Source organism: Macrobrachium nipponense, chromosome 44 (assembly GCF_015104395.2).
Source record: "Macrobrachium nipponense isolate FS-2020 chromosome 44, ASM1510439v2, whole genome shotgun sequence".
Lineage (NCBI taxonomy): Eukaryota > Metazoa > Arthropoda > Malacostraca > Decapoda > Palaemonidae > Macrobrachium > Macrobrachium nipponense.
The window spans coordinates 19,204,248-19,229,247 of record NC_087221.1 but is presented as its reverse complement, the minus strand read 5'-3'; the positions used below and the strand labels follow the sequence as shown (position 1 = coordinate 19,229,247).

Here is a 25,000-nt window from a genome sequence, read left to right as displayed (position 1 = left end):
ATAGAGGCTAACGTAGGTTCCTGCAGCAATGAATAGAAAATGTGGAGTTAGAAATAAACAGAAAAACACTTAGCTAGAAAAACTGTGAAAAGATATGGGGGAGGAGCATTTGAGACAATGTATGAGGATCAGATGATCAATAAAAAAAAAAAAAAACGCAGTGGAAAGGGGTAGACTGGAGGGAGAGATGAATAGGCACACACACATACACACGCACACACACTTATATATACATAAACACATTACAGATTTGGTACACATATAAACTTGTGAAAAATAAGACTATGAACAAAAATATTGACAAAGACTTCCTGTGTCAGACTTCTGTCAATTGCTTTTGGGACTTAGTGATAATATCTATACATCGTATGAAATATAAACTGAAATCCTGAACAGAAACAAACAGAAAACCAAGGTCCAACGTGGACTATATTTGAGAAACCAATATAATGGCAAATAAAAGAACAATAACTGAAACATCACAAAAAGGACTAGAAAAAACTGAAACTGCTTGGATGCTGTTCATCGAAACCTCTAAATGCAAGGGGTTCCCCCGACAGTACTGGCATAACGGTAAAAGCAATACATTCGCCAGGCTAAATGATAATAAGCAATTTGTGCCGTAAAAGAAACTTTCCAGGTTATCATTATTATCTTGTAGGTAATGTGCGACAGCCGTTTGGTTCTTGAAGTCCTTAAGAAATCATTTGAAACAAAACCTGCCAGATATTTCGCCGATTCAAAAGAAAGACACTTATGAGATTTGTGCGACCAAAAATTGGGGTGACCAATAAACAGCGAAAAATAATTATAGTTCCAAATTGATCACTGGCTTTTTCTTTTGGTATTTTTTTAAATGTTTGTTTCAACTTTAAAGAATAACGTATTGACACATCTTAAAATAACACAGTTGTAAATTTATACATGTACGTTTGAGCATTTGTATACAAATTTTTTTATATACCCAGGTTCATCTATTCTTATTTTTAGCCTTGTAACCATTGTCTCTAGCAATGTAATATGCCTTTAGGCATTCTTTACAAAGCACAAAGGACAGCTATCAACTGTTTCTAGCCCGAGATCGACAAGAGAAAATATAAGAAGAGAATAGAAGAGGTCTGCTTTAATTTTCATTTACCACCTATTTGACGCGTGAGCTTGTCTAAAATGGCTCAGAAATGTTGTCACGTAGAGGACTTCTAAATCCATGAGACTTACAAACCGGTTTTTTTCAAGAGTATGTTACTTAAGGCAGGTTGAGGACGGAGGGTCCACTAAATACCTGCAGTAAAGAGTCTCAAATCTTAGGAATACGTTCATAAATCTAAACCAACATATTAAAACAATTCATCCGGCATCTACACTAATCCTTTTAACTTGATCCAATCTAACCTTAACTTTGAAACTTGCTTAAATTTTGCAGAACGAATCAAAATGGGAAACAGTAGTAATTATACGAGAAACCTTTCGTAACAGCTGGCACAGAGTGGCATAAATTCTGATTTGATATCTGGTCCCCATCTTCTCTCTAAAAACAGCTAGCAGTAATAAATATTTATCGAAAAATATTGCAATCATAATTTTTTGGGAAAATACATATGAATATGTGCGGAGCTACCATTTAAGCTCCTGAGGTAAGCGTGGGAATAAAACTTAAATTATACGAGTGGAAAGATAAAAATCGATTCACACAAACGGCATATTTATTGATATCCATTTCCTGGTAAAAAAAGAAAGAAAGAAAGAAAGAAAAAGTCACTTACAGATGGATCATTTATAAGGGATGAACATGTTTTTGACCCAGCACCTAAAAACATAAAAGAGCGACGCATTTCTACAGCTAACGTTCAACTTTCAGCCGCACAGATATTGGATATCATAGTGAATTTAAAATAATTCCGCAGAAAATTATTTTCATAAATGTTTCAGTACTCGAAATATTCCAGCAACCTACCCATGCATTATTTGTTGTTGTAGTTTACCAGATTTGTATATAGGTCTAAGTTAAACAACGTCAATGGATATGCGAAAATAAATGAAGACTGACGAATACTCGTATCAATATATGTAAGTTGTTTGTAAAGGATTTAAACGAAATATTAAAGAAGATTTAATATGCTAGGCACTGATGTGTCTCTATAGATCAATCCAGGGGTTGCACAAAAGATAAAGCAGCAATCAATCAAAGGCAACAGACTTGAAATCATGCGAAGCGTTTTTCAAAGTCATGCAGGAAACAGACGACTGTTGGAGTTTTCTGCTAACTCTCGTATTAGATCGGGCGCACGATCTCCCATAAAGAGATGATGTCCCTCTAAAGACGAAGACAAACATTAAGGTAAAGGTCCTTTTCCAGTTCCGTGAAGCAACAATTCATTGAAATGGCCTCCGGTTGATTGCTTTCTTATTGCTCTATTGGCCAACCTCGTTCCGAGGGCAATTCCCTATTGGTTCCCGTTCAGAGCAATGATGATGATAGCTTTGTTTGTTACTGCTGATTATAATGTATCGGTTATTAGTTGTTTTCGTTGATGGAACGTCCCGCGTTGTTGTTGCTGATGGATCAAACATTATTATTAGCTCCGAGGATCCAAATGGAAAGTAAATCCTCATACGGTGGTAAAAGCTGTTTTTGTTTTTGCCGTTGAAGCACACTAGGTTTTTTATTTTTATTTGGTGGGATTAGTTGCAACTTCGACGTTATCATCGTTAGATTTAGATCTATCAGATTCGATATCTTGTTCACCAATATTTTTCCTGAACGGATAGATGCACGGAAATGTTACTGTTTGTTTATTTCCCATTTTTCATAATTTTCAAGGCCTAATTATTATTATTATTATTATTATTATTATTATTATTATTATTATTATTATTATTATTATTATTATTATTATTATGGCAACAATTCTTAAGGTCATTAGCAGCATTATAAGTAATACCACTTACTTATATTTTATTTTTGCATGCTATAGATAATCGAACGTGTGTAACTTTCAAGATATATTGAAAGGCATTGTTCATCTGTTTACAACGTTCAATGGGTACGGTATAATGTTGCAAATTGTCCCATCAAAAGATTTTCTAAATAATACTACGATGTAGAAAAGGAATGTACGCTCACGTCCACACACACTGACACACGCACACACATATATGGTTGTTTACGTGTATAATTTTTTGTGTGTGCTTCGTGTCACTAAGAAAATCTTTTGATATCGACAATTCCTTGCAAACTTTAAAAACGTCGTATCTCAGTTGGTAACACAACATACGCATAGTATATAAACATTTTGGTATCTATTCCATTTCGTAAACATAACTTTTCTATTTCTTTGTAGTTCCTCATTGAAAGGTTTCTAAAACTTGCCTTTCCATCAGTTACAGACGCTCCTTTTTTAATACATTTTTTTTTAATACAGATTAGTCATCGGAATGAGATATATAATGAGGAGTTCTGTGAGATAATGGAAGTATCCCAGCATCGAAATAACATTAAAGCCCCTAGCATAACAAACATTATTATTTGTTATATAATATTCATCACATTTCAGAACATTAATGAAGGTAACGACTGGTGCAAAAACAACAATTATCTATGTCGATGAAATATCTTTGCTGAAACTTCAAAATGCAATAACACCCAAAAGCCTCCAGTAGAGACGAGACCGCATTATAATCTGCTGATTTCGAAATGAGACACGCTACACCGGCGAATTAGTCTCGGGGAAAAATTATCCCAATGTTCTCGACTTCTTCAGTTTTCGGGAGAGGAAATATAGGCAACAGAGGGACGGATACATGATTTGGGAGTCAGCGTCTCCATCACATTCGGTAAAAGGTGAATAGATCGTCGGAAATAGTAATAACCTGGGGGAAATTACACGAGCTGTCTTAGGCCTACCGAGAGAAGTTGGTCTACAGAAGACTCTGAGAGAGAGAGAGAGAGATGATGATGATGATGACATTAAAAGTAAGAGCATAGTCGTGATTATTAAGATTATTATTATGATTATTATCAATAGTAGCATTAGATGGTGGTTAAAAGTGGAAAACATGACGGCTAACGATTCGATATCTGTATCAGTAATAACGGTTGATATTCTGAACACACCACTATTAAACGAACGCCGCTAATCCGGAAAACCCTCAACCAACTGCCATTCAGCATTGAAATGGAATCTCTCTCTCTCTCTCTCTCTCTCTCTCTCTCTCTCTTCCAAAAGCCTGCCCGGGGCTGGGAAAATCGGGTCAACGAAAATACCAGAAATGAGAATGTTAATGGAAAGGGGGAAACAAGAGTATATAAATGGGAGAATGTGGGTGAATCACGCAGACTGGAAGCGAAGAGAGGAGGGAAATTCAATAAGAGAAGATTGCTGCTGCCAGGTAATGTCTGAATTTGGGGAGAGAGGGGTCGCTAAAATGGGGAAGATAGAAAAAAATAACCGCGGAGGAAAAGGGATGGACGGAGAGAGGGAAAGGGAAACACAGAGCAGAGTACGAGGAATGAAAGGACTGATAAAGGGAGGGAAGAAGCAGCGAAAGGGGAGGGTGCGTATGGGAGAAGGAAAGGAAATTGGTATATGAGAGAGAGAGAGAGAGAGAGAGAGAGAGAGAGAGAGGAGAGAGAGAGAGCGTAAAGGGAGGTGAAATATACAGAGGTTCATCGTATAGAGGAAGATGATAAAACATCCATCAAATAGAGAAGAGAGAGAGAGAGGAGAGAGAGAGAGAGAGAGGAGAGAGAGAGAGAGAGAGAGAGAGAGAGAGAGTGAGTGTATACAGAGGTTCATCGGTAAATGAAAAGGAAGAAATAAATTCCATAAATAAGAGAGAGAGAGAGAGAGAGAGAGAGAGAGAGAGAGAGAGAGAGAGAGAGGATTAGATGAAAGGAAAGGGATAAGAAGAGCCGAATAAGAAAGAAGGAAAAGACGCCCATATAAGATAAGAGATAATGGAAGTCAACATAGCAAATTCTACGGAATTCCACCTTTACCATGGCAATGGAGGAAAATCACCGCGAGAAACAGTAAAAAAACAAAAAATAAAAAAAAATTCCGAAGCCATTAAAACCTTAGAAGGCAGAAGACTCTTTCGGAAGAAACCACATCGATGATCAATGGTATGATGACTAAGGGCTTAAAAGGTATATGGATGTACGAGAAACTTCAGCGAGATATTAGCTAAAAATGTACCATAGCTTTTTCAAATTAAAATTTAAAGTAATCAAGATTATAAACAAATAAAAGCTTACCGACTGAATGTCCGAAAAATTTGAAGTAGTATCAACTCAAAAATTGTGTGTAATGGATCTATACCTTAGAAAATTGTGAAGAATATTAAAACTAAACTTATCCTACCTTAATATTCACTAAGTTTTCCTTTAATGAGAATTGCGTGGTCCAGAGGTGTCTGGTTGCCTATAGGATTTAAGTGGATGGTTTTTAATATTTTCGTAATAAAAGAAAACGGAAGACAAAGAATGTAATAAAATAGTCTTCACAAGTAAATTCAATATCCGAAAAAAACTACTAAATAGGCTTTTTAACACGTATCCTTAACCGCACCTTATTCTGTTATTCATTAATTTTATTATTTTCTATTCCTTCTCCTATTACAAAGATGGCACAGGCTTGTATTAATGATTAAGTTTCCTAAAAGTTCTGTTTACAAAGACTAGAAACCAATTTTGTATTATACCGTACGTCAAATATGAACGACATAGAAAAACAGATCAATAATCACATTTATTCAAATACCTTTTGCTCAAAGCTTTATTGCTCAGCTTTCATATTGCAAAAATACTTTTAAAATATGTACGTGGTCATTGATAAGTGATGAATAGAATTGATCTGTATAAGACAAAAAAGAAAATAAAAACAGGCTTTATTTCCACTGGTCCGAAATTATGTGGAACTCAACACTGCTTCTTTAAAGCCTCGACCTTTGTAACATAATAATAAATATATTGGTGAATGCCAATGGCCGGAGCATTTCTCGCCAATAGCCGATAAAGCAACTTCATATTTTTCAAAAAGCTATTCCGTTGTAGAATAACAACCAATATATTTCACGGAAAACCGTCTGCTTAATTCATTTTCATAGTACCTTCCATATTTGACGTTTCATAGATTATTGCAAATGTCACGATAGTCCTCCAGGATTTGCATATTTACTTTTTTTTTCTATTTCAATCGTAGGTATGGGATCGTATGTAAATACAAAACTTACACAGGAATATAGTCTCTTAAAGGAGAAATAACTATTCCAATATTTCATAAATATTTGCACAGGCCTAACTGTACGGTTTAGGAATCTGACATTGTGCTTTGGGCAGACAGTTCGCTGTGTGTAGGTGCGCTGTTGTGGAAATTGAAATGTCAAAGCTCCGATGTTTATTGGCCATTACCTGTTGATAAAAATTCCGCTTTCTTTTATTTCAGTAACCAAACCACACTTAATTCTGGCCCTCTCTCGCTGTGATTATTTAAAATTTTCATAAACTACTTTCAATGAATAGAGCAAACAAACAGGACGGTATTTGAAAAGTAACGAATTATTATAAAAAAAACTTATTCAACCTATTTACTCTCTGAGGGACGTGTCCACATCATTTCTGAATAGATGAAGGACCCGCTTTCATCATCAAAAGCTCCTCGGCTCAGAAGGCTGTCTTTGGGAATCTTCCCCCTTTTTATATATACAGTTGTCGACGAATCCGTATGTATGTATCCCTTTAAGAATCTGGCGTAGGTTACCAAATATAATCTTTTAAAAAAAAGGAGCTTATTTCCTATTTCACAAACATTCGCTTCCCTCATTCAAACTCATCTGATGCTCAAAATCCCTTTCGAATGTATAATGAAGTAGGTTTTAAAATTTTAATGGTTTGGAACACCTTTGAATACAAACGTATCCATCTAATGATACAAAACATTCCTGCAAGTCTTATGGAGATTACCAGCTGAAGGCTTTCTGAAATTCGTATCAATAAACGGGTCTTTCGCAGACATTGAAAAAAACGCACATACCTTTAGTGAAAAGCCACTTCCGTGAAATACGATCGGTCAAAGTGAAGATTGCATAGAGAGCTTCAAAAATAGCGTTCGCGATGATACCAGTCTTTTTACGATATGAGTGCAAGGCCTTCGTCTCAAAAGAGGTTATCTCATGTGCCAGGAATTCTAATGGAGCAGCCTCGATAAAAAGATGATTTGAGATCTATGCTCATTTGTATGGAACTAGGAGGGTCTGGAGGTCTTGGGGCTACCTTCCTTTGTATGTATAAATGGAGAGAGAGAGAGAGAGAGAGAGAGAGAGAGAGAGAGAGAGAGAGAGAGAGAGAGAGAGCTGTGAAAATGTCTACCGGCAAAGCCTCGATAGTTAGAAATATGTGATTTCTGAAGAATATTTCTAAATTAAAGGGAACGAGAAAACGGTGAAAAAGAATGATTTATTTGAGTAAATGAAGAGTAACGTGACTTATATAAGGGCGAGGTGAGCATAAGCTGGATTTATATATGGTCACTGCCTGAACAAGGCAAATGTGAAAACAGGTGATTTTTAGTTGGGAAGAGCTCATAATATTGCTCTATATTTAAAGAAGGCAATTGAGTTTGATTAAAAAAGAAGTGAGGGTAACAAATGGTGAGAACATGAATAAAGGAAAATGGGCTGGGGTTGAAGATCTCTAAGTCGAAGTCCTTTATGAAGGTCATTTAGTATCTAGTGATGGGTCGGTGGCTCGACAGGGAGTACTTACAAACAGAGAATTATTCACAATGAAAACAAAACATGCGTGAGAATGTTTCACTAAAGATTTCCTTAATTTCATGTGAAAGTGAGTTTCATATAAGTGTGTTATGTATCCACGGCCGATTCATACCTTTATGGAAAGGGTGGTGGAAAGTCGTGAAAAAGATAATAAGTGAGACTAGAAATTTGGAAAATCGGAAACGGAATAGAATGTGATGTTATTTGCAGACGATGAAGTTCTATTTCTTGTGAAAATCCAAAGAGGCTAGAGAAACAGACATAAGTGAGAAAGCATTTGCAAGTGAAAATCAAAGAGAATTCCATCAAAAGTATGGCTGCAACAGTAGTGTTAATACACAAAAGCATTAATCAACCATAATTCTCTATGTGTTTAAGTTATTCTTAAAGGACAGCGAATTCGATATTAAACAATATTTATAGCTTAATACTTGGGGATATCTAAATGTAAAGACACACACATTATATATATATATATATATATATGTATATATATATATATATATATATATATAATGTGTGTTTGTCTTTACATTTAGATATCCCCAAGTATTAAGCTATAAATATTGCTTAATATCGAATTCGCTGTCCTTTAAGAATAACTTAAACACAAAGAGAATTATGGTTGATTAGTGCTTTTGTGTATTAACACTACTGTTAATATATATATATATATATATATATATATATATATATATATATATATATAATACATACATACATACATGTATGCATGTATGATACATAGGCAGGTTTCTATTTTCTGGGCTTGTGAGTATTAAATATATGACTTCAAACTCCCTTTGCTTTGCCTTCCATAGAGGCTCGCTGGCAATACTAAGTTTTTTTTACAACAAAAAGTTCAAACGTTTTCTGAAAAATGTTAATCAACGCATACTTCATTTCCCCAACGTTAGAACTCCCAGCGAAGTCCGGATGCAGACGAGGATAAGCTCCCCTAATCTCGCGAGATTTTTGTTAGTTTCATTCATTTCTGGAGGATCGTGGAGATTGTTTAAGTAGGGTCTCTACAAACTCCGGAACTTCGGACAAAAAGCGAACAGTCTTCGAACTTTTCTATAAAGAATTCTCTTGGATGCTTTTTATTTTTTTCAAAAACTTAGGAGGAACTTATAGATAAAGATTAGGATACATTTTGACGGATCTCTCTCTCTCTCTCTCTCTCTCTCTCTCTTAACGGGGAATCTTACTTTTTTGCTGTTTAATGGGCTCTTCTATCTCTCACCCTAATGCTTTTGATTCCTTTATCTTTTAAGCAAATGGATATACAAAGCTCGTCTAACCATCTAGACTCCTAATTGCTATAATGTATATAATAAATTGTGGCTCATATTTACTAAATGTGTGCATAAAAATGCACGTTTATGTTAATTAATTTCTGTCTAAAAAGACACACACACACACACATGAAAATAGGGTACACCTCAATTAACCTTGATAACAAATAAATCGACCACATCTTATAAAAACAACCTTTAATTAGAATATCAAGCAAAGGCGGGTAGAAATATAATTCCTCAATATTCACAAGCGAATGTTTTTCCCAAAAACATTTTGGAAACAAAAATGCGAAAATAATATAGAATGAAACTAGTACAGGGAAGGAGAGAGAGAGAGAGAGAGAGAGAGAGAGAGAGAGAGAGAGAGAGAGAAGGGGAACGCAGTGATGGCTGCACTGGACGAGGAAGGGGAGAAATCATGTGATAAATGAGGCATTTGAATTTGGCGAATATGACCGGGGAAACAGGACATAAGCAACGCTCATTCCACAGACAAAAAGGCAGAGTCTGTGCCATAGAGGGTTCCCAAACTTTCAGGGGACCGTTTGTAGTAGTCTCCCTCTATCTGCGCGTGTGATGAACTTTTTTTTTTTCTTTTTTTTTTTTTTTGCATGTGCAGGAAATGAATTTCTGTATAGGGATGGTTCAATGCAGTTTATTTATTTATCGATCTTATATATGAAACCGACTGTTGGACTATGTTTGCATGCATATTTGTATGTTCGCTAAGGACGGCGAAACTATTGGACCGAACTGAAACTCGGAACATATATGTAGATTTTATAGGTGATGGTTTAGCCAGGTACCGTTTTGATCCGGATATCCAGCCATGCTAACTTCTTTATTATTATTCGTAGAGAAAAAGAAAGCATTTTGATTTTCACGTTGATTCTAAATGTGCTCTTACTTTTCCTCTGAAATGAAAAATAATGATGATATTTGGGAATGGTTTTTAGCCGGATGCAGCTTTGATCCGAATATCCGGCCAAGCTAACTTCTTTAATATTAGTTGTAGAGGAAAAAAGAACGCATGAGTTTGATTGAACGTTTCACGAGGATTCCAAATATGCTATTACTTTTCTTCTACGATGGCAACGATGATAGTACTGTTCAAACAATGCCGACCTACGGTTGCCCATATATATCAACGTTGTCATCGTAGAAGAAAAGTAAGAGCACTGATATCCAAAATAGCAGCGGTAATAGAAGTGCTTGTAGTAACAGTTGTAGTAGTAGTAGTATTAGAATGAACTCTAGTACAACTCTTGCACAACTAAAGTATTGGTTCTTTTACGAAAGAACCTCATATGCATTAACGGGATTACTAGACGAGGCAGATCTCCGAGCCCTGACAGGGGAGAATTTTAATTCAAAACCAGGACTCAGCCCTGTTAATCTCTCTTCAGCTAAATAGCTCATTTCTACTAATCACCGGGGTCATGCTTGAAGCGTAATGGATTCTTATGATCTGTGGCTGACACTGGTTATGCCAAATGAGTTGTGTCTTTTTAGGCTTTGTACTAGTTGCGTTTATTAACATAAAACAATATATGTATATATATATATATATATATATTATCATATCTATATATATATAATTTTTTTTATTTTATATTTATATTATATATTATATTTAGTTGTATTCCACATCGGAAAATGGAAAAGGTATGTCTCAGAAGATGCCCAAAAGTTTCGTACTCCAATGGGCCTCTTCTTAGAGCGTTTACCGGAGGACGAAACTGTTGGGCATTTTCTGAGACATACCATTTTCATTTTCCTATGTGGAATGCAACAGAATGACTATATTTTCGTGCCTGAGAAGATTACCAGTAATATATATATATATATATATATATATATATATATATATACACACATATACACACACACACACACATATATATATATATAAATATAATATATATATATATATATATATATATATATATATATATAAATATATATATATATATATATATAGCAAAACCATACGTGTGCATATTTTCCACATATTTCCTACTCTTGTAAATATGTGAAATATTGTTTTATGTTAATAAACGTAACTAGCACAAAGTCTAAAAAGACACAAATCATTTGGCAAAACCAGTGCCAGCCAAGGATCATAAGAATCCATTACACTTCAAATATGACCCCGGTGATTATTAGAAATGAGCTATTTAGCTGAAGAGAGATTAACAGGGCTGAGTCCTGGTTTTGAATTAAAATTCTCCCCTGTCAGGGCTCGGAGATCTGCCTCGTCTAGTAATCCCGTTAATGCATATGAGGTTCTATCGTAAAAGAACCCATACTTTAGTTGTGTAAGAGTTGTACTAGAGTTCATTCTAATACTATTACTACTACAACTGTTATTACAAGCACTTCTATTACCACTGCTACTTTGGATGTCAGTGAAAAGTCAAATAGCTGGAGCTTTGCATTAGGTAGTTGAAGGATGACTGAATATGCGATGATTAAGAACATATTACTTAACGAAATGAGCTTCCGTTAATCTGCAGAAGAGATAAAGATCAGATAGATTACTCCCTCCCCATACCCCTCTCTCTCCTCCCACCACTCTCACTCTTTCATCCCTCAGCAAAATGTGTTGACTACTCTTTTTGCAACCATATATTTCAATATAGCGTAATTGTCCCATTATTCATCTGTATTCAAAGTATATGACAGTTAACATCTTATACTTTTGCACTTCACATAATACAATTCTTTAAAAAATAAAAAGAATTCAGATTTTAAAAAATTTTATTTCCTTACTTTCTACTTTCTTTAATTTCATTTATATAATTATCTAGCTTTTTATTCTTTTTTCTTTTTATTTAGCGCAGATGGCATGTTTCTTCAAGGCTAATTAGATAGTCACAAACTATCTGTTATAACTAAATGTCATTTAGTTATAAAAAATTTATAATAAGGGTTATATCAGTTGGTTATAATGCATTTTCAGACTTCATATTACACATATTACAAAACAAATTTCGTTATATTGAAAGCACTAGTCGTATTTCAAGACGCATACAGGTAAATATTGCACTTGTAATTATTTTTTCAGTACTGATCCCATGACATGGTATAAACAGCCAGGCTAACTTGCAAATATTGAAGACTTTCTAATTTGCAAATAATGATGATTTTTTTTTATTATACATGCATAGAAAGCAGCACTACAACGCCTACCAGAAAAGCCTGCCTGCCTTCGGAAAAGGAGATGCATTTCCTTACAATTCACGAAAAAGCAGAAATGAAGATGAAGTATGCTTGTGCATGCCGCAATAAGAGCAGAAAATAATTTTTGTCGATGTAAATGTATTTTTATAAACCTAATAAGAAGTAATGAAAATTATTTCATAACAAATTCAAAAGACATGAATGCTGAAAAAATCAAGTGTTCTAAAACATAGACATTGACAGGCCGTTTTATCTCAATAATCCTGACCCATTATTTTGCACTATAAACTTATTTATTTTTACTTTATGAAAAAAATGAATAGTGACAACAAAATCCATTAGTATTATAATTTTTGTTGTTGTTGCTCCGCTGAGATGATGTACGGTACCCGGCATGCAAATTCTCCCACCGGAAGTATTCCGTGTGAGCCTTCCGAAATATAGCGCCCTATTGGTCTCGCTCTTTACGAGGAAACTTCATCTCTGGGCCTCCTTTTCGGGTAATGGAGGGCCTCTTTTCGAGACAAATGAGGGATATAACTGTCTACCTCTGCTAAACGGGGCGGCCTCCAGGGAACAGTTGAGTGAATAAATATTATCGGGGAGGTTACGCCATAATGCCACAAAGGCATTAGAAGTATAGAATTGTGGGCTGGCATTGCCTAAATTACTGCGGTTTTTTTTAAGTTCATCGTTCCTTATAGGCAATTTGTTGTCTATTGTATCTGATATTCTACCTTCTTTCTCATGGGGGAGCCTCATCACTTTTCCCACAGTTCAAGCGCTTAAAATAAGTTTGGTATATACACTTTTCTTACTAAAATTTTTGAATGTAGTGAACGTTTTTAAGCAGTTCCTTACCTTAAATAACAATCTGATTCATTCATTCTTTTTAAAGAGCCTATTTGCGTGTTAATTATTAATAATGTTTCATGAAAGAGATTTAGAGAGATGGCACAACAGAGCAATGCTTCGAAATCCACCATGACACCGAAATCAAACAGACTGTACATGGGACTTAAATATTCCTCCATCATATTGTGTATTGTTTGTCCTACATTGTTTATTCATGTATATGTAAATAGACTTAATTATACAATTTTTGGCAAATCAAAAGACAAACGTGAAGGAGTTTGCCTTACAAGAGCTACAGCACAGGGACCTCCAAACCTTAATTAGAGAGAGAGAGAGACGAGAGAGAAAGAAAGAAGAGAGAGAGAGAGAGATGAGGAGAGAGAGAGAGAGAGAGAGAGAGGAGAGAGAGAGAGAGAGAGAGAAGTAAAGGAAGTCATGGACCGGATCTATTAAACAGATATTATTCATTAATTGCTCAAATTCTTCATTAAACAAAATTAGCATGACAACAACAACAACAACAACAACAACAACAACAACAACAACAACAACAACAACAATAATAATAATAATAATAATAATAATAATAATAATAATAATAATAATAATTTGAGTATTATCATTACGATTCATGTTAGTCATAACTTTCTAGAAATTTCCTAGAAAAATTTGGATCAAATACAATGCGCATATATATATATATATATATATATATATATATATATATATATATATTATATATTCTCTCTTAGAATGTGCCGGGGGCCTTATCATACCTACAAAGCCTTAACTAATGGAATGTCGACCCGCGGAAAAATCAAATAAAAACTAAAAGAAAAAAAAAATTAAAACGAACTTTAGACTATGTAGGAGGTCAAGCCAATGACCGTGGAAACAATAAACACATGAAATATATGTGCACATGACTAACACTATACTCTGTTTTTTCCCATCTGTCCATCCGCCTATGGTGTTTGCGCATGGTAACACTGCGTCCCGGGCTTTAAATAATATCCTATTTCGAATATTAACGGTGTAATTCGCATACAGTAAATTATTAAAACACTTTTCAGTTGCAAATGTACACCCAGGTATCCTTTTATTTACCTAAAACTTACACATAGCGTAACTATTTAAAAGCCCGGGACGCAGTGTTACCATGCGAAAACACCACAGGCTGATGGACAGATGGAAAACAACATAGTATAAAGATTTTCAAAGGTGAAATGTAATCAAATGACAGTAGCATGACAATTCAGTTTTAAAATGATACACATTCTTATTGATTATTTTATTCACCTACTGGATTTTGAAGTACCTCGCGGACAATACGAAGTTCCAGAGGATTTCCTTCCGTCCTCTTAGGCCTAACGCAATTCAAACCTGCCCGAGACAAAATGAAAAAGTGATTCTTTATAGACTACCCTCCCATTATGCATTTAATACCTTCACTTTACTTTTCAATAGAAAGATGGGAGGGGAGAGGAAAAATTGAAACCTTGATCCCTTACAACTTTCTTTCTTTTAACGTATCTCTTACCTACCCTCTCTTCCTTCGAAAAAAAAAGGAGGAAAATAGTTCGATGACGAAGGCCGCATGTAGGAATTCCATGTAGGAATTCCAAAGTGTTGATAGCCGTGGGTGGTGGGTTGGGGTGTGTGTGTGTGTGTGTGTGTGTGTATTTTTAGCCGAAATTGGTAGAATGTTCAGTTGCGAGAATCTTTCCAGTACATGTTTTTACACGGCGCTTGAAAGCGTATGGCAAACGCACAAATTTCTGCTATTTCGAGAAATGAAAGAGGCAGAGGTGTTCTTTGGCGAAAAACCTGTTAAGCACTGAAAAGGAAAAAACTTTGTAAAACCTCAGTCTTCCAATTCCTTCCACCAGAAGCTTTTTGCAGGAAAAGAAAAAAAAGAAAAAGAAAAAATAGGAAAATATAACTGACCATGGTTTCAGAATTGTGGGTGTCTGAATGAGAAAATATACAGAAAAGTGTTTCGTGTTGGGATTTACTGAAATATTGACAAAAACAGACGACACAGCACTAAATCTTCCCCATTTTACTGGAAGGTAAAAGGAATAGTGCAAATTGCTGGATATTTTACATTTTATATTAGAGAATTAAAGGCAAATAGAAATTAGCTATATGTTACCATAATGTTTTGTTTGTTTGTATGGTATTTTTACGCTGCATGGAACCAGTGGTTATTCAGCAACGGGACCAACGGCTTTACGTGACTTCCGAACCACGTCGAGAGTGAACTTCCATCACCAGAAATACACATCTCTCACTCCTCAATGGAATGGCCGAGAATCGAACCCGCGACCACCGAGGTGGGACGCTAATACCATACCAATCACGCCACCGAGGCGCTTACCATAATATTTTACCATTTAGTACCCAAAAACATTGGCATAAGAGCCAAGAGTGCCAAAGGTTTCATACTTTACAGTCAAGTGGCTGAATCATATTGCAAAGAGCTACACATTTCTCGTTTTACCGATATGTGGCAAAACGCAAGGAATTGATTTAAATATCTAAACTTTTACTGTGCATAACATGCACAGAACCCATCTCGTTTCAAAAGACGGCAGCAAAAAGCCGAGAGTTTTCATATTTTACCGTCATGTGACAAAAGCATAAAGCAGACAACGAAGTCTTTTATATTTTACCGTCCGTCGGATGAACTGACACCCTTCCAGAAATAAGAAACGAAATAGAAACAGAAAACCCGAGATATTTCCGGCGTCAGTCGAAAATTTTCGACACTCTCCCAATAAATTTCCAGGATCCGACGACTTTTTAACCCCCGGCCCGACAGATCTCAGACGAAGTTAAATGATTTCAGTGTCAATGCAAAAGTGGATCTGCTGCCAGCCATGATGATGCTTCTTTGCCAATTGATGCAAAAGGGGAGGACCTGATCCGACACTTTATTTTTTCTTTCTTTCCTCTCCTCCCGCCCCACTCCCCCCCTCTCTCTCTCTCTTTCTCTTTCTCTCGATCTTTTTTCATATTCGCTTCTTGACTCTCCTTCTCTTTCGTTCACTATTTCTCTCTGAACTGACATCTCAATTTATTCAACTTTTTGACTCTCTCTCTCTCTCTCTCTCTCTCTCTCTCTCTCTCTCTCTCTCTCTCCATATTTGCTTCTTGACTCTCCTTCTCTTTCGTTCACTAATTCTCTCGGAACTGACATCTCAATTTTTTTAACTTTTTGACTCTCTCTCTCTCTCTCTCTCTCTCTCTCTCTCTCTCTCTTCTCTCTCTCTTAGTACTTGACTGATTTGGAGAACTGGTAATCCAATCCAGTGTACTTGACACACATATATATTTTCAGATTAATTTGCAAAACGGAGTTTCTTACACAAAACTAAATCATTTGAAAGAGACAAGGATATAAGGGCACAAAGGACCTGAACCGCATCGTCGCTCATTATTATGCAGAGAAGTTATATTTTGGTCAGAATACAAATTATAATCGCCAGCAGCGCAGAAGAGAGAGAGAGAGAGAGAGAGAGAGAGAGAGAGAGAGAGAGAGGAATGTTTATTGCCGTTATCACAGAATAAATTTCTCCCAGCTTTTCTTCGGATGAAATAACAGTTCTGATACTGATGAAAGAGGGAAAGATTAGAAGCCATTTCTCTACTACACACACACACTCACACACACACACACACAGTACACACAGACTTATATATGCACATCCATACATATATACTATATATATCATTTATATATATTCGGTTACGTTTCTGTGTATATACATACTACATATATATATATATATATATATATATATATATATATATATATATATATGAGGCTTTTAATATATACTATTATTTAAAGGAAGGAAGCTTTTATTCAAAATTCTGTATCTGGTGGAAATATGTTACAAATAATGGAAACTTCGAAGCGGTAAAGGGTACACATCGGCATATACTAGAGAAAATAAGGAGACAACAATAAAGCAAGAGAAAGAGAGAGAGAGAGAGAGAGAGAGAGGTCCACTGCAAATGAAATGTACTGCCTTAGCTGCAATGGAATAGTATTGCGCAACATGACTATATTAATGCTAATATTCCACCCTTTTCACTTTCGTCTCAGGATGGATACTGAAAGTTACATTCAATCAGGGATACTGTGAGACTTTTTCTTGTTGCTGCAAAGATTAAAAACCGAGCGATACAAGTCTAAATTTTTTTATTGATGCGGTATTTTTGAACAATATTAAAATGGAAAGTTTTAAGATTAATTTGGGGAGGGAGCAAAGTTTAATGGCTTTGCTCAGCAATCAACATTGTCCGTTCTTGCACTCAGATATACATGTGTGAGTGTGAGTGTGTGTGTGTGGTGTGTGTGTTTTTTGACTGTATAATACTAAGAGAACACAAAAGTAAGCACGTGATTTTGTTTATTAGCTGAAGCCACTAGGAAATTTAAAAATGAAAAGAGAGTGCCACAACGAACTTTCTTGTATATATATATATATAATATATATATATATATATCAATATATATATATATATATAATAATATATAAATTTTATATATTAATATACATATATATTATATTATATAATATATATACATATATATAAATTATACATATACAATATATAAATATATGTATATATACATTTATTATATAATTTATACATATATATATATATATATATATATCTCTATACATAATATATATATATATATATATTATGTATTATATATATATATATATGAAGTGCGCGTTTCCGAGGCTCTTCATTTAACAAAGCCACAACGAACGGCCTTATTTCCATCTAAAAGTCGTCGATTTCGGCAATGTATTCGCATCACATACTTCTTTCAAAGAGCGCATATTTCACCGCGTCGGGAGAAATGTACTTTTACTAAGACATAAGACTGGGACGTTTTTCTTGCGAATGAAACTCTCCTCGCCTTGGAGGCTGGGTCAATACCTTATCTTAAACGCTCGTTTCAAGTTCCTGAGGATGGTTGTTTATTGGTCTTTTTATGACGCAACAACCGCTAAATTACTTTCGTCCTGATGATTTGGTACAACACCAAGTAACTCCGAGTTCTTGTACTTTTTTTTTCTTTTTTTTTGCAGTTTTGTTTTTCTTCGTCTCTTTACATGTTCCTTCATTTTAATATTGTTCATTTCTGTCATATTCTCAATGTTTTCCTCAGTGATTCATTCAATGATCTTCCTGTCATTGGCGTCATTTTCCTTTCCTGTTTATAAGTTTTTTTTTTTTTGACATTTTAGCGGACAAAGTTTAGTCGTCCTCTCTTGGAAAATTATCATTCTTACCATCATCCTTATTTTCCTTAACATATTACTACGTCAATACGAATATGGCGTTATTCTTTACAATTTTTTCTAAATAATGGAATATAGATGGTGACTATTATTATTATTATTATTATTGAAAAAGAAACCCATAAAATCACTGTGTAACTTGTTACACAGTGATTTTGTGGGTTTCTTTTTTAATCTTCAGAAGAAAACTGAAAGAAGTTTTTTTTGGTTCATTATTATTATTATTATTATTATTATTTTATTATTATTATTATTATTATTATTATCATTATTGTTATTATTATTATTATTATTATTATTTATTTTTGTTCATAATATTCCTGTTTTACTGCATGCCAGCATTATTTCCTGTTCGCTTCTTTGCGTAAAAACAAAAGGATCCCTCTACAAAATCATAGTATCTCCTCACTGGTCCTGAAAGTTCTGGCACTTATCTGACTCCAATGCAGCAGCAGACGAAGAAGGCGCTTGGAAGTCGTGAAAGCGTCATTTACATTTTTCGCTACTTTCCCCCCCCCCCCCCCCCCCCCCCCCCCCCCCTTCCCCCCACCTCCTCCTCCCCGCCCCCCGGCTATCTCCTTTTTGTTTTCTTTCCTCCTTTTCTGAGACAGCTCCACTCCAGATAAAGTTGAAGCTCTCACCCCTGGGAGACGAAGAGCACTTGGGTTGTATCATAATCAGACTGGGTTGTATAATAATAATGACCAGTCTGGCGATTAGAGAACCACTGGCTCTATGTAAACAAATGCCGCTAGAAATGTGTAACTTGCTACTTTATATTTATATACCTTTTTAAGAGATTCACTTTCCAGTGACTTTTAAATCCCAATAAGAACTTAAGTGGCTGAGCACTTGGACTATAATCGAATCAGTCTAACGACGAGTGGACTTATAATGGTCACCCTACACTGGTCAATTTTATTGACAATCTTTCCATTATTGTCAATAACATTGATAGCCTGAGGTCATGTTTGAAGGGTCGTTAATGATATTTAAACAACTTCATCAGTCTTATTGACTCGTTTAACTATCGTGTAGTGTGAGGGTGAGATGGACAAATAAATCTGACCCACAAGAACGCCTTCTACCTCAGAAACACAATTCATTCCTGTTCAGAGTAGTTCAAATTTTTTTCTTTATTTCAGTGATGTACATATTGGTTAATAAAGTGTTTTTCTACGTGTATTAGTTCCTCGTTGGACGAGTGGTTTTCGCGCTTGGTTACCAATGCGGTGGTCCAAAGTTCGATTCTCGGCTAGGCCAGCGCGGAATCAGAGGAATTTATTTCTGGTGATAGAAATTCATTTCTCGATATAATGTGGTTCGGATTCCACAATAAAATATCTAATCCTTCGGGACAGCCCTGGGAGAGCCGTTAATCAGTTCAGTGGTCTGGTAAAACTATGATATACTTAACCAAATTATGTAATTATTGGCTAGTAAGGTACATTTTTAATTACATTTTTTTCATTCCATTTTGTAATCGTTGTCTAGTAAAGTAAGCTAAAAGAAAATGTTAGTTTTTCTGTCTCTACATAAACTTTTGAGACGGCATATGATTGCATAATATTCCTCCGTGACCATCTTGCTGATTAATTGAGACGACATCGCACTTACAAATTTCAAGTCTTCAAATGCATTGCCTGTGGCCAAGTAACGAAGAGTTACCGACAATCTTTGAATTACTAGAATACACTTTCTCAAATGTGTCTCATACTCTGTCTCAAATGTGTTTTTTTTTTTTTTTTTTTTATTCAGGTTAACAGTTCATCAAACTCTGATCCATCTAAGAGAAGAAAACTGTCTAAAATCAGATGGCTCACTGAACCTCAGTTCATCCAAGAGGTTTTCATGTGTATATCAATGTTTCTTTTTTACCCATTATTCCACCCACTTCTTTTTATTTGTTCTCTTCTCTCTTCACAAAACCAAAAAACCTACGGATATGTAAACTGAATCCTCGTCAGAGCGCATGTTGCCTCTGAGAAGGCCAAGAGAGAAATGACGATTATTGTCAATATTATTGAGCAGTGTGAGGGCAAATGATTGAAGATCCCAGTATTGAGTCAATATTATTGATGGCGTATGGGCCGGTTAAGGGTTGTTTCGTCAGTCGATACGAGTATGATGTATGACAGCATATACTGCAAGACAGAAAATAACGTTTAATGTCCATTCACGGACCTTCAATGTAAATAACCAATAAGGATAGAAAACTAGTTCACATTCTGTCTCCGCTATGAGGAATATGATGTTTTTTTCATTTCCCACCAATATCGATGAGTGTTTCTTATATATTATTTGCTCAGAGTCGCATTAACTTTCCGCGCATGTAAAACTATTTAATTAGGAAATATTTCTCATTTCGTGCGTACAAATGTACCTCTGAACAGGAAAATGGTTCATTGAAGCTTATGTTTTCATGGTAGAGCAACTCTGTGAATATTCATGGTAAAGTAAGAGGCAATTAACACGTGCCTAATTTTTTTGTATCCCTCTTGCATAATGATTTAGAATGGTGCTATTACTTTTTTTTATCATTTTGCCATTTATCTCTTCCCTTTAGCTAATAAGAACTTTTGAAAACAGTTCGACTTTATTGTTACAAATTCTATATTTTCTTTACTGCAACGCCATACTCTGCTTATTACCCGTTAAGGCAATTATGTGCTCGTTATCAAATCTCGTTATCAAATCAATCATATTGGTAAATATCTAATATACTATTAGTTTCTAAAGAGCAAATGACGTATAAAACCACGAAGTGGAAATAACCTCATTTCATTACTGGTAATTTAACAGAAGCATTCGCCTCACTTTCAAAAATCTTGTCAACTTAGTTAATAAAGAGATCCTTATATTATGTCGTATTTCCGGAATAATAACTTACCAAAAGGAGTAACGAAAAGTATTGATAACAGGTGAAAAGTCAACACAACAAGAAAGGACTCCCCCAAAAATTAAATAAACTTATCGAAAATAAGGGAGAATAAGAGATAAAATATATATCTATATATACGTAATTAGATAAATAATAGATAAACACACAACTAACAAGCTAAATAAATAAATAAATAAATAAAAATTCCCACATGAAACATTCATATTGGGTGTAACAATCCTATCATCGCCGAGTCGTAATGAGGCGAAAGGCAGTAGTAGACAGACGCGCCTATTGAAGCTGTATTCCGAAGGAGGCGACCCTAGGATGCTGAATTATTAACGGCGATGTGACGCCCTCCTACGTGCGACAATCCGTTGCAGGGACTTGAAGCAAATCTCCCGTGTCTTAGAAGGATTAGGTCCTACGGAATAAAGTGATGATGATGTCTGTAGAGACGAGGAATTAACGTCGACTTGTATTTGGGAGATCTGTATCCACTGTGGCTTTAGTAGGCCGGTTTATCATTGTTTGTTCTCTGATATCTATCTATTAAGCATAACGTTTGTATCATCTCTTGTTTTTGCCTGCTTGATTTCAGTGCATAGCGCTTGTGAATTTTCGAATAAAAAACGTACATGATCACCGAAATTTAGAAAATAAAATGCATTATTCAGCATTCTTTTTTTTTTTTATGAAGAATTCATCTAATTCCCAGTTTCCATCCAATCCCAAGGCCCGAACACAAGATCACAATTGGGGGTCATATTTTGACGCCTCAGTAACAGCAAGGAGCTGTTTCAATATTCTGCGTTACACCCGGCGTCCATTCCAGGGTAAAAGAAAGTATATCTTAGTTTTACCAGACCACTGAGCTGATTAACAGCTTTCCTAGGGCTGGCCCGAAGGATTAGATATTTTTACGTGGCTAGGAACCAATTGGTCACCTAGCAACGGGACCTACAGCTTATTGTGGGATCCGAACCACACTATATCGAGAAATGAATTTCTATCATCAGAAATAAATTCCTCTGATTCCGCGTTGGCCGAGCCGGGAATCGAACTTCGGACCACCAGATTGGCAGCCGAGCGCGAAAACCACTCGTCCAGCGAGAAACTATCCCAGGGTAAACATCTCACACCACCGGCTTCCATATATTATGGAGAATGATGTCGCCAATCAGCGAGCTGCTTAGAGAGGGTATGTAGCGTCCCTATGGTCAGGAATTACCGTCATCATTTGCTGACGAAGCAGAGGCGTCATTACCAAAAACAAAAACAAAATCCACGTGATAGAAAGCCTCCCTAGAGCGTCTCTAAACACCCAGGCGGCATCCCCAGGAAACTTCTTTCAGCGGTAGCAGCAGATTGTGTGGATCGATGAAGCTTTGGCTATCCCTTGAGGAACACCAAAAGCCGACACACAGTTTAACAGGCACTTCATTTCCGGTGGGTCGGCATCTCGCGCCCGAAAAACTCTATGGAACGTCAGGAATCTATGTGGGGTTTATAGGACAAAAAGTAGAAATGTGATATATGTATATATATATATATATATATATATATAATATTAAATATATTTATATTCATAATATCAGTATATAATATATATTTTTTTGATGTTTTTAACTTAAGCCTAATTTGTCCATTTGCTGTTATTTCATTTAGAATTATACAAGATGAACGAGGAAAAAAATATTTGTCAAAATATTGCGCGATTCTTTTGTTGGTTCATATTCAAGTTATTTGAATTTACTCGTGCTTTATTTAGAGTGGAGGAGCGGAATATGAACCTGCTTATCTGTGTATCCAACATCTGAATGTCTTAACTGCCAAGAACCTTATATATTAATAGATGGAGAAACGTACATTCTCTCGTAACATTTTTATGTCATATCTTACATTTGGTCTATATTTTTCTTCATATGCATTTTTTTGACTGATTTAGTTAACAGCATTTTATTATGTTAAGCATTACTATAATCTTTTGTATTTGACAGTAATACTTTTGGATATCTCATTATATTCCTCTCATTTGCATATTTGCTCGAATATATATCAATAAACATACAACTCCCTTGCAGTCGTAACATGTCATGAATTCGATTACATCATCACCCTACAACCCAATTTGTTATGCATCTCTTCTAAATTGATAATACGTAAAGCTGAACTAATCAAGGGACGTATTTCTCTTCTCTCTCACAGGCCATGTGGTTGGGGCCACGCGTGTGGGCGTGGATATGGGTATGGGTGAGTATGGGCGTCCGTGAGTGCCTGGCAGCGTGCACCATGGCCGAATTCCCATGCAGGAACAAGCAGTGCATCAGTCTCGACCGATACTGCGACGGGACTCCTGACTGCGAGGACAGGAGCGATGAGCCCTCCGGCTGCTCACGTGAGTTTGGGTAGAAGAGGATCTACCTTTTTTTAATCATTCCGCTGCACCGTTTTCCTTGGTGTCCTTAATATGATCTTAATTCATTTCCAAGAATTCTTGGGGAACTTGCCGGAAAAGCATTCACTAAACAGAATGAACTTCAGAATATCCGAGCGAACCAACAGAGTCGGAAGACCCTGACCCAGTTGGATGACAATCTATGAGAAGGAAGGCTGGAGATGAGTGGAGATTTGAGGAAGATTGTGTACAGGAAAGACATAAGACCCCTGTGGTAGGGGTGTAAGAATACTACCGCCGTAAGTTCTGCGTGTCATAAAAGGCGACTAAAAAGGACAGCTGCTGCCTTGCAGTCTTACCTTTTTAGTGAAAGGCTATGTCCACCGCCAATAACTGTGGAAACTGCTGCCTTGCAGGTGGACTATTTAGTCAAAGGCGAGGCCCACCGCCAATAACTATGGTTGATGACAGCAAGGGCATGCGGCCGTAAAAACCTCTTTGCTAAACAATAAACCATGCTTGATGTTGGTGGAGGATGATGCCTCTGATAGAAGGCAGTGAAGAAGGTGTATCAGGCAACCGACCCCTTAATGTAAGGATAACGGTGGGAAAGAAGAGTGTACAGGAAAGGCATGAGTGACGGAGGTTCACAAAGGCCCCTTCCTTAAGCGGCATTGGTTGACTGATAATAATAATAATAACATTTCGTTGTGATTAAGAAGCTGATCCCAAAGTCAGTTAAGTCATTCTTCCACTTTATGCTGTAATGCATTGTCCCGATAGGTTTGCCTCTGTAATTAGTGTATGTCACCTAGTTTACCCGAGATGTCACGATGTCACACAACCCAGATACGGAGGTCTTTCATACCTCTCATTTATTATTACTGAGTAAACGGGGGAAAATGCCTACCAAAACCGAAAGCTTATTCGTAGAAGAGAAGGTGTGATTTGATTCCGTCATACCAAGAAAGAAAACAAAAGATCAACGCATTCAGATACAGAAGGGAAGCTCCTGCTCTATCGATAGAAAGCAAATAGTTGTTCACGAGGTGATTTCATACCTGGAGCTCCGTGACTTCTCCAATTAAAAGCACGAAATACTGACAAAACAGGGGGGTTAGTTACATTTTCTACAACTAAAATCGAAGATCTAAATAACTTAAATGTCCATAGCTAACAAGGTTAAACAAACTAAGCAATTTTATTCTTATCACCAAGGAAGTCTGACTCTACTTTCACAGCAATTATTTTTTGTAGAATTATTCCTGAATATGGA

The 25,000-nt window shown here is 35.9% G+C and overlaps 1 protein-coding gene across 1 annotated transcript in view; it reads left to right on the top strand.

Moving 5' to 3' along the window:
* The window catches only part of LOC135204060 (uncharacterized), a 270,206-nt gene that overhangs the window by 221,832 nt on the left and 23,374 nt on the right, over nucleotides 1-25,000 (top strand). The window contains exon 2 of the mRNA XM_064234030.1: nucleotides 23,535-23,724. Within this exon, the coding sequence (XP_064090100.1) occupies nucleotides 23,538-23,724 (187 nt within the window). The 5' untranslated portion in view covers nucleotides 23,535-23,537. The remainder of the gene's footprint in view (nucleotides 1-23,534; nucleotides 23,725-25,000) is intronic.